This window comes from Manacus vitellinus, unplaced genomic scaffold (genome assembly GCF_001715985.3).
Source record: "Manacus vitellinus isolate BGI_N305 unplaced genomic scaffold, ASM171598v3 scaffold_1_pilon, whole genome shotgun sequence".
In the NCBI taxonomy this organism is placed as follows: Eukaryota; Metazoa; Chordata; class Aves; order Passeriformes; family Pipridae; genus Manacus; species Manacus vitellinus.
Genome location: NW_021939396.1, coordinates 36,476,826 through 36,493,633, shown reverse-complemented (window position 1 = coordinate 36,493,633; position 16,808 = coordinate 36,476,826). Strand labels below are relative to the sequence as shown.

Below are 16,808 nucleotides of genomic sequence, written 5' to 3'. Positions count from 1 at the left end.
CCCCTTGCCATAGCCACGGACACCTCCCACTAGACCAGGTTGTTCAAGGCCCCATCTAACCTGGCCTTGAACACTTTTTAAAAATTTACTGCATTCTGTTTGTAATTGGCTGCTGTGTGGCAATTAATGCTTACGAATGCTACTGGCAGAGCCATATGCTGCTAGGAATTGCTGTTAGAAGCCCCTTTGCCAGTATGTTTTATGTTTCCTCAGCCTAGTGTGGATGGGAGTAGCATACTTTGATCAAACTGTTGTCAGGACATGGTAACTAACATAGTTAACTATTGTACCTGTGTATTGTACATCTTCTTTGTTGTTTTCCTCATACCTGTCTAAATGCCTTCTTTAATAAGTTTGATGACACACCTGTTATTTTACATGGTATTCTAAAGGGTAGCTGCATAATTGTACTTCATACCTGTGAACCAGGTTATCTGTTGCTGGAGTATAATTATACATTACAGTTGCATTACACGTGAGGTTGTTAAATACACTGGATGCAACTACTATGTGATTTTCATCCTTTTTTTAAACCTACATTTAAACTCTGAAAGCTTTTTTAGGCTACTGCAGTAGCAGCTGCAATACAAGTGAATCTTAAGAAATATATCACAGCTATAATGACTGCGTTGGAAGCATTAGGCTGTAGATGATCACTGAAAAATCTGGGTTTTGGTGGGTTTTTTTGAGTATTTAGTTGAGTGACAGTTCATTAAACCAGAGGGCAGGAGATTACCTGAGCAGATTCAGGAGAAGTAAGAAGAGGTTTATTTGTCAGCCCAGGGTGATCCAAGATGGTAGTGCTCAGCTCAGAAACAGTGTGGCCAATTCTGGTGCATCTCTAAAAACTATAGTCATTGAAGTGGTAGAGACAGCAGCAAACAGTTGCTTTGGTACATCAACTGTATACTGATTAAATTTTTACAATGAAATAGCCTCAGTGTAGTGGTCTGTGCTGCACTTTTGCATTTCACTTGCTTGAAATGTGAAATACGGAATGAATATATGTCACTTCTGAGGTTGTTGCAGCTGTTTAAGAGCCAGATATGGGACGAGTAAGGTAGAGAAAGGAAACACAGAGAGGAAAACAGCTCACAGGTTTGGTGTTGGATTTTTGGTTAATTTTTTTAATTCCTATGGCTTTTATTCTGAGTTGCTGCAGGAAGCTAATTAAAACTCCTGCAATGATTGTTCTTGAAGTAAATTAAATATATCAGTAGCGGTAAGTTGGTTTTACTTTCATTTAGATCTCGTGTGATCCTTTTAAGTATTCTACCAGAGCTAGTACTGAAGAGCCAGTTTATGTTGTGCACGGTTGTCTGTTGCCAAAATGATGGTGGTGGTTTAGGAGTTAGCATTCTTCCTAACTGCCTAAGATGAAGGCAGTTGAACTCACAGCTCTGATGATGGAAATTAGGAGGGGATGGTGACTGTCCTGTTCAGTTCTAGTGGTGGTCTCCCACAGCATTATAAGGAGTGAAGGTATACCATTGATGATCAAGAAATTTGTCTCTGGTACTTGATTTAGAGTCTTTGGAAATGGCTCAGCTGCCTGGTGACTCAGCAATTAGTTGTAAACAAACTGTAGGAGAAAAGTAAGGCAGACTCAGCTGGGGACAGATGTTAACATTTAGCTCCTCTTTCTTTTCAGCACTAAAAAAACCAAAGTGGGTTGTATGAACCGTAAGCAAACCAACGAAAACCCCCTGCAGTTATACAAGACACCTGCATGTGTCTTCTCTGAATTGTGATTCCACATGCTTTCATCTGCTTAAACACAGGAATTCAGTATGATCTCAGTCTCTTAAAATGACAGCCACAGAAACTGACTGAGCAAGACTGCTTTGTGCTCAACAGCTCTTGTCCCTTTGCATTGCCTGCTTCATTGGTCATGGATGTTCGCTGACTTTTTTTTATGGTACTTCAGGCATGGCAGCTTTAGGAACATGGGATTGATTCTCATCTGGTTGTTAACTCTATTTTTTTAATATATAAGTTTTATTTTCTGTATAATGCGAACTGGTTTAGAATCTAGTTATTTTTTTGTTGTGGGAGAGACCTGAAATGGCATGGCTGTATTTCAGGTACTCAAACAATATTGCTGTAAATTTGTGGGTTTTACATTATATCAGTGGGACAGTGGCTGTGGAGTTTCATGGAGCTGGTATCTATAAGAGAAAAATACAAGTATTTGGAATATTGACTGCTGTGAGAGTTTACCAGGAAAAATCTGTTGATCTGAATATTTCCAAAGCATTATAAGAGTTTGCAAAGACATTTAGAAGCATATGTGGTTCATTCTACTTAGGGTTGTACCTCTGAGACCTTTGCCTTTGTGATTGGTGGTATCTTTCATTTTGGTTGCTGGTAGGAATTGGTGTCTTCATCCACTCTTCCCTACATATCCAATTTTGGCCACCAGGTGAAGTTGAGGTGGACTTTGATCTGAGCTAGGATGAATACTCTGGGCATACCAGTATTGGCAGTTTCTGCAGTTGGTGACTGAAAGTCTGTCATTTTCTTTTTAGATGTTTTTCTGTATAACGGTGAAATCTTTTTTACTTGAATGTTTGTTACCAGCAATGTATAGCACATGGCAAACTGGGAATGATACAAGATTTCTGTGAGGACTAGAGCTGGAATATTTTTTTTCAGAATATATAATACTCATTAAACAGAATTTTCTTATATTAGAGTATATTTACTAGATCACATCAGAGAATGCTCCTGAACTTTAGTATACCTAAAGTATTAGTTTTGCAATGTCAGATTTCTTGCCACCGACTTAACTTGTCAGTTGTAGTCTATCTAAATGTCTTTCTATGATCAGTGTTGCTGCATCTTCCATGAGCAGGTCTGTCTTCTGCTTTTCTTGGATGTGTTACTTCAGCAACCCTCTGAGCTTTTTGCCTAAGGGACTTCCATTGCCTTTCAATTTTAGCAGATAGTTGCTGGTTCTAGACCAACAGTATCTCATAGTTACTCTTATTAGGAGCTGATGATGATGATGAAAGAATATAAAATTGCTAGGTGATCTAATCCTCCTTACTCTCTAGAGTAAAGTAGGCTGTCTAGTCAACCATTTCATTTGTCTAAGAGACTCAAATGTTGAAATTAAGCAATTGAATTAGATTTATTTTTCAATCCTCCTTGTGAAATGTTTTTGCACTTTGTTCTGGAACAGCAGCTGTTACTAGCTAGCAATGTGCATGACCAGAGTCTTACCCTTAATTTCTGCAAGTATGTAATAGCACTTCTTGGTTAAACAGGTTTTCATCCCACTACAGGTGGTGTTAACACCCTGTGTTAGCTTGAGAACTTGTTTGTACTGAAAACCAGAGTACTGATCTGTACTCCTTATATCTGACTTTGCGACCCTTTCAATGATACTTTAATTGATGGCAAGTTGAATATGAGTCAGCAGTGCCCTGGCAGCCAGGAGGACTCAACTGTGTCCTGGGGGGCATCAGGCAAAGCATCGCCAGCCAGTCGAGGGAGAGCATTGTCCTGCTCTGCTCTGACCTGGTGCGGCCTCACCTTGAATAAATATTGTGTGCAATTTTGGGAGCCACAATATCAGAAGGATATTGAGCTGTTAGAGAGTGTTCAAACAAGGGTAAAGGGCCTTGAGGGGAAGCCGTATGAGGAGTGGCTGAGGTCACTTGGTTTGTTCAGCCTGGAGGAGACAGAGAGGAGACCAGGCACTGATCTCTTCTCTGTGGTGTCCAGTGACAGGACCTGAGGGAATGGCCTGAAGTTGTCTCAGGGGAGGTTTGGGTTAGATATTAGAAAGAGGTTCTTCACCCAGAGGATGGTTGAATGCTGGAACAGGCTCTGCAAGGAAGTGGTCACAGCACCAAGCGTGACAGGGTTCAAGAAGCGTTTAGACAATGTCTCAGGCACATGATGTCACTCTTGGGAGTGGGTGCAGGGCCAGGAGTTGGACTTAATGATCCTTTTGGGTCCATTCCAACTCAGCATATTTTGTGATTCTGTGAATGCCTGAAAGAACAGTTATTAGGTGTTGTATAAGTACATCTTCTTAGCATCTTACAAGTTGTTAACTAAAATTAACAAACAGTAAGTATTTGTCCATACATATGGTTTCATGGGACTGTTAGTGTTCACCTTTGCACAAATTCAAACACTTTACCTAAAAGAAACCCCAAACACCTCTCTGCTAAAAAAAAAATCCAACCCCACCCCCCATTTTGACTAAAACAATTTTATTATGAATGGCTGGCAGTTTCTAAGTCTTTTGTGATCATCCAGAACATGAAGAGGCTTTTTTATAGACTCATGTAGCTTAATTTTTTTTAAAAATATTTTTATTTATTTATTTTTTAAACTTGCAGTTAACAGTTGAGTAGTGCTGTAGAAACTGAAACATGAGTTATCTGAAGAGCTCCTTTGTAGGCCTGTGCTAATTATGTAGAAAGGAAAAGTTAAATCATTGGCTTCAAATATGCTGTTGAAAATGTTTGTTTATTTAAGTACTGAAGCTGAATCATCTTTAAAAGAGTAAAAAAGCCATTTTTATTACATTACTTTTCCCAAAATTATGTAGCCATTGTGAAGGATTTTGGACATTATTTTTCTTCCCTTCTTGTCCATGCTTACATTTGTGTGTGAAGTCTCTTTGCTCTGTAACTGATGGTTTGGGATTTTTTAGTTTGTTCTTTCTGTAGATTTAAATAAAGCTTTCCCATTTGATGACAGAGTTTTGACTAACAGATAACTGGCTGAAAAGAGGTTAAGAAAAGTTTTTGCTTTAGGTTAATGTGTTGTTATGCCTAGTCCTGTGAAAGGGTAGTACTGCACTTTCTTGACTTGCATAAGGCTGCTGTGGTTGGAAAGGAAAAAGAGAGGGAATGAACTGCAGCTTGCAATAAGAAAAGGGTTTATTAAACATCTGGAAGCTCTGCAGACTACTGGAAAGAACTAAAACTACCTCATAAGCCAGGTTAGAGGTATATATCTTGTGACATTTGTACTATGTAATTACCAGGTTTAAATCCAAGTGAGTTTTAAAATCTGTTATTTGAGACTTGCCCATTGTTTTAAAATGTCCTTAACCTATTTAAAGATTTATTTTTGTTTGTTTTTCTAAAGGAAGGTAAGAGAAGTGGGAAGCTTGTTTCGGCTCAGTGTGTTGTGGCATTGGTTTCACGGACATCCAAGCTGACATAGTTGGTTCTGCAGGAATAGAGTTGTTGCTCCCCTTACTTTGTGGTGGCTTTGATAGTCTGCCATGATCTGGATCAACCCACTAACGCAGTAGAAAGCTACCTACTTTTTAGGTTAAGTTTTTGCTTAGTGAATGAATCAGCTGATTTGGCCTTGGAGCTGTGCTTTCCAAGGTCTGGAGTACTTTCAGGGGAGGAAACTGAATTTAGGAGGATTGGTGAGAGCAAGATATCAAAGGGGAAGTAGGTCCTCATCTGTGTGGGTGGTGAGCTGATTGATCACAGTGTTGTGTGAGGCAACTATAAGAAAAATAATTCTGTGAGATGGCTGAATTAATCCAGTGTTTATCTGCTGCCAAAGTGAGTAGACCTTGTTACCACTTTTTGTCTCGTCTATGAACTTTGTTGCTTCTTACCTGTCAGCATCATTGTTTATGTGATCCTTCAGAGAGCCAGCTCAGCTCACACTGATGATTTGAAAAACAAAATCAAACAAATAGTAGATATGGTCAGATCAGTGCAAGAACCCTTTTGAGTAAGGAGGTGGAACTGTGTGGAAAGGAGTGAGTCTCATCAGAGACAGCAGGCAGATTAACAGAAGAGATTTGTCTTCAGGATTCAGTTTTGAAACCCAGATTGGGAGGACTACTACCACAGTTCTTTTCCTCTGTCACCTTTCTTGGGGTATAGTGATGCTCAGGTGAGCAAGTAAGAAAAATATCTTAGCCCCTTTACCCCCTATTTTGGGCCATTTTTAGTTTTGAGCCACGTCAGCTTTTCAAGACAAACATCAGTGGAAGGAACACTACGAGTTTTGTCTAGTGGTAAGAAAAGCCTGGAAGTTTTCTGCATGTTAAGTAGTGCACCCCTGGCTTCATAGCCAGTAATTAAAGTTTCCTTGCCCTATTCACAGGGAGTCACAGGAACTGGAAGGGAGAAGGAAACAAGTCAACTCTCTTAGCCAAACCAAAGCCTGGCTCATCTATCACCTGTGCTGTGGTTCCAGAGCTGCTTATTTTTTTAATTACCTTGAGTTCAGCCTGCTGCTCAAAAGAACTACCCTTAACTTTGTTATATATTTTATAGCCCTAGTGTCATGCACATACTAGTGTTTGGGTGACTATAGTCCTATGCTGGATCCATTTCTTGGTGTAGCTCGTTGCATAACCTATGAGTGAGAAGGGAGAGGGCAGCTTTACCACTGAGCTACCCTGGCTTGCTGAGCCCTGAAATGAACACAAGTGTTGATATAAGGGAGGGAGGTGTTGAAGCTGGGCCAAAGTGGACGGTAGCAAAGCTCTGGCAATGCCTTGCCTAAGCAAATTGACTGCAGAGTGGCACTCAGATAAAGGGGGAGCTTTTAAGGGAGGCAGAGAATTTGGAGAACGGACTCAGTCTGCTGGTTTGGAATTCAGAGCTGGAGGGTAAAATTACTGTAGCACAAGTTCCGCTTCCCATCACTGAGTACTAGGAAGTGAAGGGATCCTAAAACAGGCACTTGGAAAGAAGCAAGCTGCCTCCCCTCTGAGCACATAATCCATTGTTTTCATTTGTTCCTAAGCAAGAGCTTTTGTTTACTGTGGTTGTTGAAGTGTATCCATGCTCTCTTGCTCTAAAATATTAGATTTTTTTTTCCTATGGGGGTGGTTTATGTGAAGCTATGTTAAAATAATTGTGGCAGTAAAATGGAGAATGAGCTAATAAATAACCAAATCTATCCCTTTTGTGTTCTACAATTGACTGTCATAAGACATACTCACCTACTTTTTTCACAGTGTCTGCCTCATTTCATGTTGTAATATTTACAGTCCTGAGTGAGATACCTGGTAAGTAGTCACTCTGCTTTTAGACTTAACCTGTGTAGTTACTTTAAGCCACCTGTGTGCCATGGAATTAGCTGCCATGCAACTGTTAGTTGATCTTTGCAGCATCTGTTTATGTCATGAGGTGGTAAACTACTCAGGAGTTCATATACAGCTCCTGTTCCTGGTACACATTCCTGGCTGTGTCTGTGATAATGCAGTCTGCTCAGAGTCTGGAAGCATATGAGCTAGGAGCTATTCTCATAAGAACTTTTGGGATACAAATTTGCAATATCTTAAAACTATAAAATTAAAATAAAATGTAACTATTAAATATAAACAACAAAGTATTTATAACCTAAACTTAACAGGCACAACAGCCTTGTTTGCAACTTTTTGAACCTCTGTTTCAGTCAGCAGCAGTAGAAAACTTAGGAACTTTCAGATGGCTTTTTACTGAAGGTTCTGAAGTAGCAGGAATGGCATTAAAGAGAAACTAGTTGTTTCTTCTGTTTCTGTGTGTGAAGACATCAGTCTACAGTCTGCTGCTGAAAGGCCTGCTGTGGAGGTGTAACTAGAGGTGCAGTCAACCCGTGCCAGTCTGAGACAGGGCTTGCACCATAGAGGCTGTGCTTGTCTGTCATCTTCCCTCTGCTGACGAGGGTGTTTGTATGTTCGCTCCAGCCAAGCTGATCAGCAGCCTTACAAGAGGAAGAAATATCAGATTGCCACTTGAGAACTAGTGCTGGAACACCTAGTCAAGTGTCTCTTTGTCAATTAGCATATGAAATATTGTTCCAACATTTGTAAGATTTATGCAGGAATATTGGCTTGGTTTGAGGTTCTGGTTTATCCAGTGATACTGAAATCACTTTGTAAGGTTAATGGCAAAAGCTGTTTCTGGTGTGACTTACAGGTTGTTTTTTATAAGTGAGGTGGTGATTATGTTCTGTGATAGGGCATTTGTATTTCAGTGGCAATATAAAAGTTACCTGTATATATAAACAGTGTGCTGTGAGTAGAATTATTACTATTTTAAGATTCCTTAGAGTTTTGTGTTCTCTGTCCCTACAGCTCCAGTACTCTCTGCCTGCCCTTCTCCCTATTTCTTGCTTGTCTTCATTCCTTCTCCACTTCTCTTGTGTTTATTAATATTTTTGAATAAAATCTGTACCTGCTTCCAAGCTGCTTGTATTCTGACAGCTTGCCATCATAAGCCAGATAGGTACAGAAAAGAGATCTAGTGAGGCAGATGCAAATTTTGCCTTTGACTACAGTTCCATGCCACTCTAAGTTATTGATCTGCTGGCTGCTGCATTTCTTTTCCCTCATTTGAACAAACTCTCATGATTGTCTGACCCTGCATTAAGCTATTTCTGTTTGCTTTGTCACTCTTCTTGTCAGATTAGTGTGCTAACCCAGTGGACAATTGAAATTGCTTCAGAACTCATCTAAGCCATATGGGAAAATGGGCATGAGCATACTGTAGGGAAGAGAGTAGAGACAGCAGCACCAATAACTGGCCTAGGTTGTTGGAATTGCTGCATTGTTTGGGATGTTAATCTGAGTGTCATCAATTGGTCACAACTCAATTTGTGACGAAACTAAATGCAGGTCTCATTTCTGTTAGATTTGATGAAACTGGCCACTGATCTAAGCTTTTTAAGTCTAAAATGACAGGTGGGTGGTGATTGTTTACGCAGACTTTGTTTCCTCTATAAACCATATTAAACAACTTTGCTGAGTTTAGTTTAAGTTACTCTATGCAAACCTCTAGTATGCCTATCTTGTGTCTGCAGTGTGGTTCTTTTCCATATCCCTTTGTTTGCTGTCTTTTATTACCAGATATGTCTCTTCTGATGAGCTGTTGCTGACCTCTAGTATGTGGCTAAAATAGCCTTATCTTGCTGGACAGATGAAGCAAAGTACAGCAGGAACTTGGATGCTACAGTATTGTCTGTTATGTGATAATAGTTCAGAGTTTAAATACCTGTAAACCAGATATATTAATCACATTTTAAAAGGCTGAAAATTCGAAGTTTGACTGAACAGAACTGGAAGAGTAACTCCTCCAAGTAAAAGAACAAGGAAAAATTAACCATAAAAAGCATTATGTTTACAAACCTAAGTAGTTTGAGTACTACTCTTGACTGCATTAACTTCTAGTTTTCTGTGCTTTCACATAGAGAAGAAATTGCCCATTTGCTGACCAATGTCCATGTATTGTGAAATAATTACACTGATTTCTGACTCAGATTAGAGGGGGACAGTGTTTGTGTTGTCTATCCGACTGTACTCTGAACTCAGTTGTTGCTAGTTCTTGGACTGCTTTTTGGCCTATTGGGAACCAGTGGGCAGTAACATGTAGTGGTTTTAGCAGCCACAGATGTACTGCTGTTACTCAGGCGATAAACTGGGAGATGGATGAGGGTGTGAGTAGGTGAGATCTAATCTCTCAAGTTCTAGTAATGAATTTCAAGCAATATATACCATTTGCTTAAATTAATTTTTATTGATTCTTTACAGATTTTTTTTAAAATTTGCTTAACGCTTCTTTTTTTTTTTTCTTTCTTTTAGGTGTTGGGAAATCATGTTTATTGTTACAGTTTACAGACAAGCGGTTTCAACCAGTCCATGATCTCACTATTGGTAGGTCTCTTTTGTGCTGCACAATGCCAGTAGTTAGGTGGTGAGTTTGTCATGCTGTGGTAATGCAGGATTTCTGCTGTGTTAAGGTAGCAGTCAATCTCTAGGTGATGAATATTTGTTAGCTCTCAAAGTCAAGTGAGGGGACACTTTTTTTTTCTTATTGGGAAGGTACAGTCTGAAACAATTAAAAAATTCATAACTGCAGTATTCAACTGTCTCTTCAGAGAAGCTGAAAACTGGGCACAAAAGAATTGACTAAGCTTGAAATGCATTGATGATGATGCAAGTGGCATTTTTTCACTAGGGAACATAATATTAGCCTACCCACAAAACCCTGAAGACAAGTTAAACTAAAGCGAAGTTAACCTTAAAGATGAATAAAAAAAATTTACTATTTGGGAAGACTAACTTTTAGATACAAAAGGATTGAAGTATGAATGTATTCACTCTTTGGAAGGGACAACGTTTTACTTCCCAACTCCTCAGTTGGATGTGGACCATTTGTATTAGGTGTGATTTGATACTAAGGGAAATGAATGCATGTTGACAGAACACATTGCTTCTGATCTAACTACAGTAAATTATACAAAGTTTTGTTTATCTTTCCACGCAAAATATGAGGAATAGTGTGGGAATAAATTCTTCTGTGAGCAAGCTTAGTCTGCAGATCAGTTTTGCTGTTAAGCATAAGAGATGCTAGTCTCCAGTAAGGTTGCAGAACCTTTGAACTTGTTGATGTTATTTCAAGAAACCTATTGGCTCTAATCACGAGCACAAAATGTGTTCCTAGTCTCTATTTTTAGTTTGTGCCCTGGAATAGGTAGGCATCCTGAGTTTGGGAGTACTGAAATAGATGCTTGAAATGTAAACAGATATTCTTAGTGTAACAGAATGTATCAAGTGGTTTGATTATGGCTTCCCTTTCTCTTGACAGTCCTCCCACACCTTGTGTATGGCTGTCTCATACAGTTCAAATTTTTGGGCTAACAACAGTTTTCAGGTATTTGAGGTCTTGACAGCAGATAGTCTGGCTGAGTAAAGAGCCTGAGTTCTTTAGGGAGGCAGGAGTTATCTTTTTCTCTTTAGGCCTGCCAAATATATGACACCTTTTGTATCACTTGTGCCTTTGGCAGTCCTGTCACCTCAACAGACTGATAGGCTGTGAGAAACATCTTCACCTCAGCAGTATGGTTGTAGTGCCAGTTCTTTGCCTGGTGTACAGCTCACTGAAATCTGGGAACAGAACAGAAATTGAAGCTAGTGAGATGAGGAGGTGAACCTAGACAGCAACATAATGAGGGATGTAGTAATGGAGCATGGGAAGCTGCTTGAAAAGGGGATGAGGAGGCTGGGAATGGCCTACTTAACTGCTAGGGCATGTGTATGTGTTTTGGCCAGGTTCTCCCAGTTACCTGAACAGATTTAGAAAGACAGAGATAAATAAAGAACATGGGTTCTAAGTCATATGAAGGCCCCTATGGGACAAGATGGGGTGAGTTGATGTTAACTAATAAATGCCTAACTGATTATATTAAAAGTCCTGAAAACCTGTAGATTGAATAAAAAGCCTTGTGTTACATAGCCTAACTTTCTTCAGTATAATACAGTGATTTTAACCTGTGAGACTGCAGATTCTATTCTTGCTGTGAGCAGCTCAAGAGAGGGGAAACTGAAACTGGACGTGTGGGAGACAGCCTTTGCATCTGGAGTTGTGCAAAAATCAGCCCCAAATTTTAGCGTAATAAGCCTAAAATGTTACCTCTAAGATTTAAGAAATTCTGAGAGATACTTTGCCACTAATCAAAGCAAGATGGGAGAAGGGGGGAAGATAGAATACATAGAAGCAGGTATTTTTCTGTCTTTGAACTACATACAGAATTGTGTGTAACTGTGATAATGTACTCTAAAAGAACTTACAATATGACAGCTATTTCTGTTTAGTTTTCATTTGGTAATTGAAGTATCTGTTATTAAAAGAAATTAAGGATGGAGGGAGAAGCTAGCTGCATGATGCAGTTTGGAGGGGGGGGGGAACCAAACCCAAAACAACAGCAAACAGAACCCAAACAAAACCAAAGACAACAGCAAAAAAAACAACACACACAACCCTAATTGTGCCCCCCCAGGTATGTAGGTAGATGTGGGTGATAAAAACCATTGCAAACGTTTTAGTCGGTTTGCCCATTACCCTTAGGACATGCCCTTACTGTAAACCTGAACAGTTTCTATTCCTTATTTAAGGGGACAAGCTTGCTATCAAATGGTTTGTGTTTTTTCAAATTCAGAATTTTTTCTCAGCAGATATTTTGATGGAACAGGATAAATATCCTTTTCATTTTTTTATGATGGTGTGTGTAGAAACTAAACATGTAGGAAGATGGTTGGATTTAAATCAACAGCTCTATAGCCACGTTCTGAGATCAAGTAAAACCTGCAGTGTTTACACTTGTAGTGGTACAAGGACCTTCCCTGGCTTTGCAGTCAACTTCAGAGAGAGTGCTGTCATTCACCTGCTTCCTCCTTGCTGCCTCTCCACCTCCATTCTTTTGATTTCTTTGCATACAGTTGCTGCAAGTTATTTGATTGCTAAAGAGCACAATGGTCTTTGGCCCGTGGCTTCTATTTGGCTTCATTATCCTGTTGGGGTGGGACTGCCCCCTCCCCCAAAAATCATTCTGCAGAAAGCAACACTGCACCCTCAAATATTCTAGACAAGCTTTTGAAGAGACATTTGGAATACTTCAAATCAGGACTGTGTAATTGAAAGACTTGAGGCCAAGTCTAGACAGTGACCAATTTCAGACAAACTTCAGCTACCTGTATATTTTCTGAAATAATGGATATATGAAGGATAGATTAATGGAAATGTGATAGCCTTTAAATTTGTCTACTATCTCTAGCCATTTGTCAGATTTTAAATACTGCAGTAATAACCTCAATTTATACTTGATTTATGGTTAATGATCTTTAAATTGCTTCAAAAGATGATATAATAGGCTGAATTTTTCTACTGAAGAAATTTCTTTAGTTTATTTGAAACATTTTTTTATTGGTTATTAAATTTGATTTTTAGCTAGAATTTTGGAAGTGGTTTTTTTTTTTCATAGACTGGTGTGCTTTAGTTAATACAGTAATAAAATTTATCTTTTTGAAGGTAACATTTTGCATGCTCACATAATGGAATATTTTATTGATAAAGAACTGTAGGTTTAATTTCTTCTAAACCGGCTTCAGCAGTCTGTTATTGGTAGACTGTTAAAATAACTATGACTTCAATTTCCTGCTTGCATTCAAAGGGGCATGTGTTTCTCCCTCCGATCTAGACCTACTAAATCTTTTGGAAAACTTTGTAGGAAATACCTCCCTGACACTTGTTTTAATTAATGCATTTTTAAAGTACTTGGACAGTAACAGTTACCTTTCTCCTTGAAAACATTGTTTCTTTCAGGCACCTGGAAAATTAACTGGAAGCAGATTGTTAAAGAGATTATTTCCTACAATGCTGAGTGATCTTAAACTTACGTTCTTGCTTTTGTAGTACTTGATGTTCCTCTTTCTGATATATGCTAATAATGTAATCTTTTGTAAAATCTATTCAGGTGTAGAATTTGGTGCTCGAATGATCACTATTGATGGAAAACAGATAAAGCTTCAGATATGGGATACAGTAAGTAATAAATCATAAAAATTGTTTAAACTTATGGCCCCCCTAACCTTTCCTTTATTCTGGCTAAGCTCTATCACCAGCACTCATATACTATGCACTTTGTCTTGCAGCTTTCTTTGGTTTATATGAAGTTAAAAATTTGTAAAATTTCCTTTTTTTGGTGTGACGTCTTCTTAGTACAATTTTTTTGGTATTTACACTTATTTCCTCAACACTGTCAGATTTGTAAGACTGGAATTCATGCTGTCTCACTTTTTTGTGAAAGTTTGCTATATTATTAAGAACTTAGATTTCTCTAAATAATCTTTCTTTGTGCATTTATGCAACATCCTGTTGTGATGTGTCTGCTAGCTTTAATCAAGTTCTCTAGAGGAAACGTTTGCATTTCCAGGGTAGAAGAAAACATACAGCTCACTTTTCATAGAAGAACGCTTAAGAACACAAGTTCACTGTAATCATGAAGATAGTAAATACTTCAGACAGTTAAGAAGGGATTGATAAAAGCTTAAAGTTTCGAAAAGCTTTCCAAAAATCAGACTTTGACTTTTGAGGTTGTTCAGGTTAAGAACATACATTTGCTGTTTTCTTCTTGTCACTTTACTATAGTCAGCCTCACTGTCTACATGAAGCAGCTTTAAGATGTTCATACTGATAACTATATCTTTCAACTGTTCCCTAAAGCAGAGTTACCCGTTTCCTTTTCTAAAAGCATTTTAGGATACCTTTAGGAACTGACAGGTACATGAGCCACAGCCTCATCTATGTGCTCTTTTTGGTACAGCAAGTCAGTGAGGGATCATGCATTCATATATGCATGCCTACATATGTGCATGTGTATATTAAAATGTAAACTTAGTGAACTTCACAGGTAAGGCCTTACTTATTTTACCAGTTCATGATGTGAAGTGGCATCTAACACCTGTGTCTCCTTGGAAGTTCTCTGTGAAAAGGTATAGAACGATATAGTCAGCTTATATATATAATGGTATGGTTAGGCTTTTTCTGCCTTGGACATTTTTACTATTATAACTGTGCATTGCTGATTACCAAGGTGTCTGAGCATTTTTAAGTTCAATAAACAAGCAAATCTCTGCAAAAACAGTAACTTGATAATCAAACCTCTGTTGTGTGATGTGATTACATGAGAACATACCTAGATTGGTCCTTGTTTTCTAAAACTGGGACAAATTCTCTGTAGCCAAAAGTGCTAATTTTACTACCAGCACAACCACTGTCTTTCATTGGCTTTTGAACTAATTTTGTTAATCTCCTTAAATACAAATGAACTACAACTATGTTTGAGTAGATTGTGCTTGTCTTAGTGCCTCTGACTCAGTGGTTTTTTGGAGTGTGTTGCCTTGAATGCGTGCAAATTATCTAATAGCCAAAATGTCAACCTAATTGCTTTTGAGTATAATTTATAAACTCCTTTCAAGCAGGAATTTTTTCCTGAATAGTTTCTTAAGTATATCATACAGAAATTAAAAATATTAATTGAAAACTTTCATACATTGAATAGACTGTATACTCATGTTATTAGCAATGAATGACTTAGTGTATTTGCCATAGTTAAAAATTAAACTATTTTAATTTAAAGATTAACTATTTTAATTTAAAAATTATAATCTGATTTTTAAAACATGGGATATTTCTATTCTAATCTAATCTTGGCTTGTAAGCATATCTGAATTCTGCTGTCTTAGTTTTGATCTTGCATGCAAAGGTGTTGAAGGAATAGGAAAAATAACACATATGATGAGGTAATTCTCAAGGGATATTTTACTTATGAGCCTTAAGTCACACAGAAGTGTCCATAATGACCAAGGATATGCCTGTATCATGTATCTGCATTGAGTGTTTCCTGATTTTTCTGTTAGCCAAAACTGCTACTGTTGCTGGTGCTATGTCCATGTTTGTTAGACTGGAACAATTTCTGTTTAATAAGAGCAAGTTCATTTTACACCTATTGCAAAGGAAACACATGAAGTATTTTGTTTCTCTTGGTGCTTACTGAGTCACACAACAGCATCTCTGTGATTTAGTGCTTGCCTTACACACCTGCTTTTAATTAATCACTGAACAGGATGCATCCTGAGCAGATACATAAGAAGTGGAGAACTCGATAAAATTTGTTTTGATTGTTTAACAATAAACTTGCTTTCTTAAGAGAATCAAAAATGTAAATTCAGATTTTTCTGACTCGATTCTTCTAGGCAACAGTGATGATTTTGTGTTGTCTTCAGCAGATCACTGCAGCTCCAAGGAAAGGTGTGTCTTAGAAAAGGGAACATATGAAAGCTGCAGCATACCTCACTGTGGGAGTATGTTCTACCTTACAGGGGCAGCTGCAGCTAACACTGTTGTACGTCTGTGAGATCCATTTGTGTGTCCTTCTTCTATTATAACTCAAGAATATTTTACTTTTTCATTAGCATCTTTCAAATTCGTCTTAGTTTGGATTAGGATTGTGTTATGGAAGTTAGTTCTGCTTACTGCAGTCTGTTTTTCACATGGGAGTATACGAACTGAATTCCTTTTGGATGAGGCCAGACTGGAAGATATGCCTAAGGAATGCAGGTACGCCCATTAGAAAGTAGTCCAGTATATGGTCCTGTGAGCTGGTAGTCTAGTAAAACTAGTCTGATTGAAAAAGACACTCATCCTGAGAAAAAAACCCCACTTTTTTCCTTTTTGATGCCTTTAGGTCAGTCAAGAGGAGTGGAGTTATTGGACCAAATTGTTCATTTGTCTATCTTGAGTCTCTAGATTATTTCTTTTCCTGTGTCTTTATCTTTCAATAGGTGGATAGACTGAGAAATGCTTTTCTCCAACTGATTAGTTGGTAATTGCCTATTATGATAAGTTAAGCTGCTCTTTTGTGGGAGTGTGGTATTTGAGCTTGTGTCAGCTGCACAAATATCTTTGAGGGAACTAGAAGTGATGTACAGCAGCTAGTAAGGATTAAAGTGACTGTTCTGGAAGCTGCTAAGCTTTCTGAGTTTAGACAAGCTGAGGTTGATTGTCTTGTGGCAGCAGCATAACACTGAGAAATACTAAAATTGCTTCTCCTCAGAAAAATGTCATTGTTGTAGACACTGGCTTGTTACCAGGCTGAGTCAGTGGCCTTCATTTTGTTGTTGAGGGGAATGTTCCCTATTGTGTTGACTGTTACTAACAAGTCATTGTTGGTGAGCAAAAGTAAGCAGTAGTTGAAAGAGGGTATTTAAGTTCTCTCAGACACTGCAGCAGGAGAGATCAAAGATGATACTAAGTAATATTACTGTCCTCTGAATTGATATCAGTAAGAATTTTTCCTGTGTATTTAAATACTATATTTTTCAATATCTATTTCAGCTTTATTTCATGGAAATCTGTGATTAAAAAACATTTTTATTATGTTTATGTACCACCTTAGCATTGCTCAGACAGATGAAATGTCTGAAATAATTGTGTTTTATAAGCTAATTGCAAGTAAGTGCTTGGTTTCCATATGAGTGTGTTTTC

At 38.1% G+C, this 16,808-nt stretch overlaps 1 protein-coding gene across 1 annotated transcript in view; it reads left to right on the top strand.

The window, feature by feature from the left end:
• The first annotated feature begins 9,409 nt into the window (after window positions 1-9,409).
• RAB2A (RAB2A, member RAS oncogene family) overlaps window positions 9,410-16,808 on the top strand; it is a 30,935-nt gene continuing 23,536 nt past the window's right edge. Inside the window, exons 1-3 of the mRNA XM_018079995.1 lie at window positions 9,410-9,428; window positions 9,566-9,637; window positions 13,237-13,304. Coding sequence (XP_017935484.1) covers window positions 13,257-13,304 — 48 coding nt within the window. The 5' untranslated portion in view covers window positions 9,410-9,428; window positions 9,566-9,637; window positions 13,237-13,256. The remainder of the gene's footprint in view (window positions 9,429-9,565; window positions 9,638-13,236; window positions 13,305-16,808) is intronic.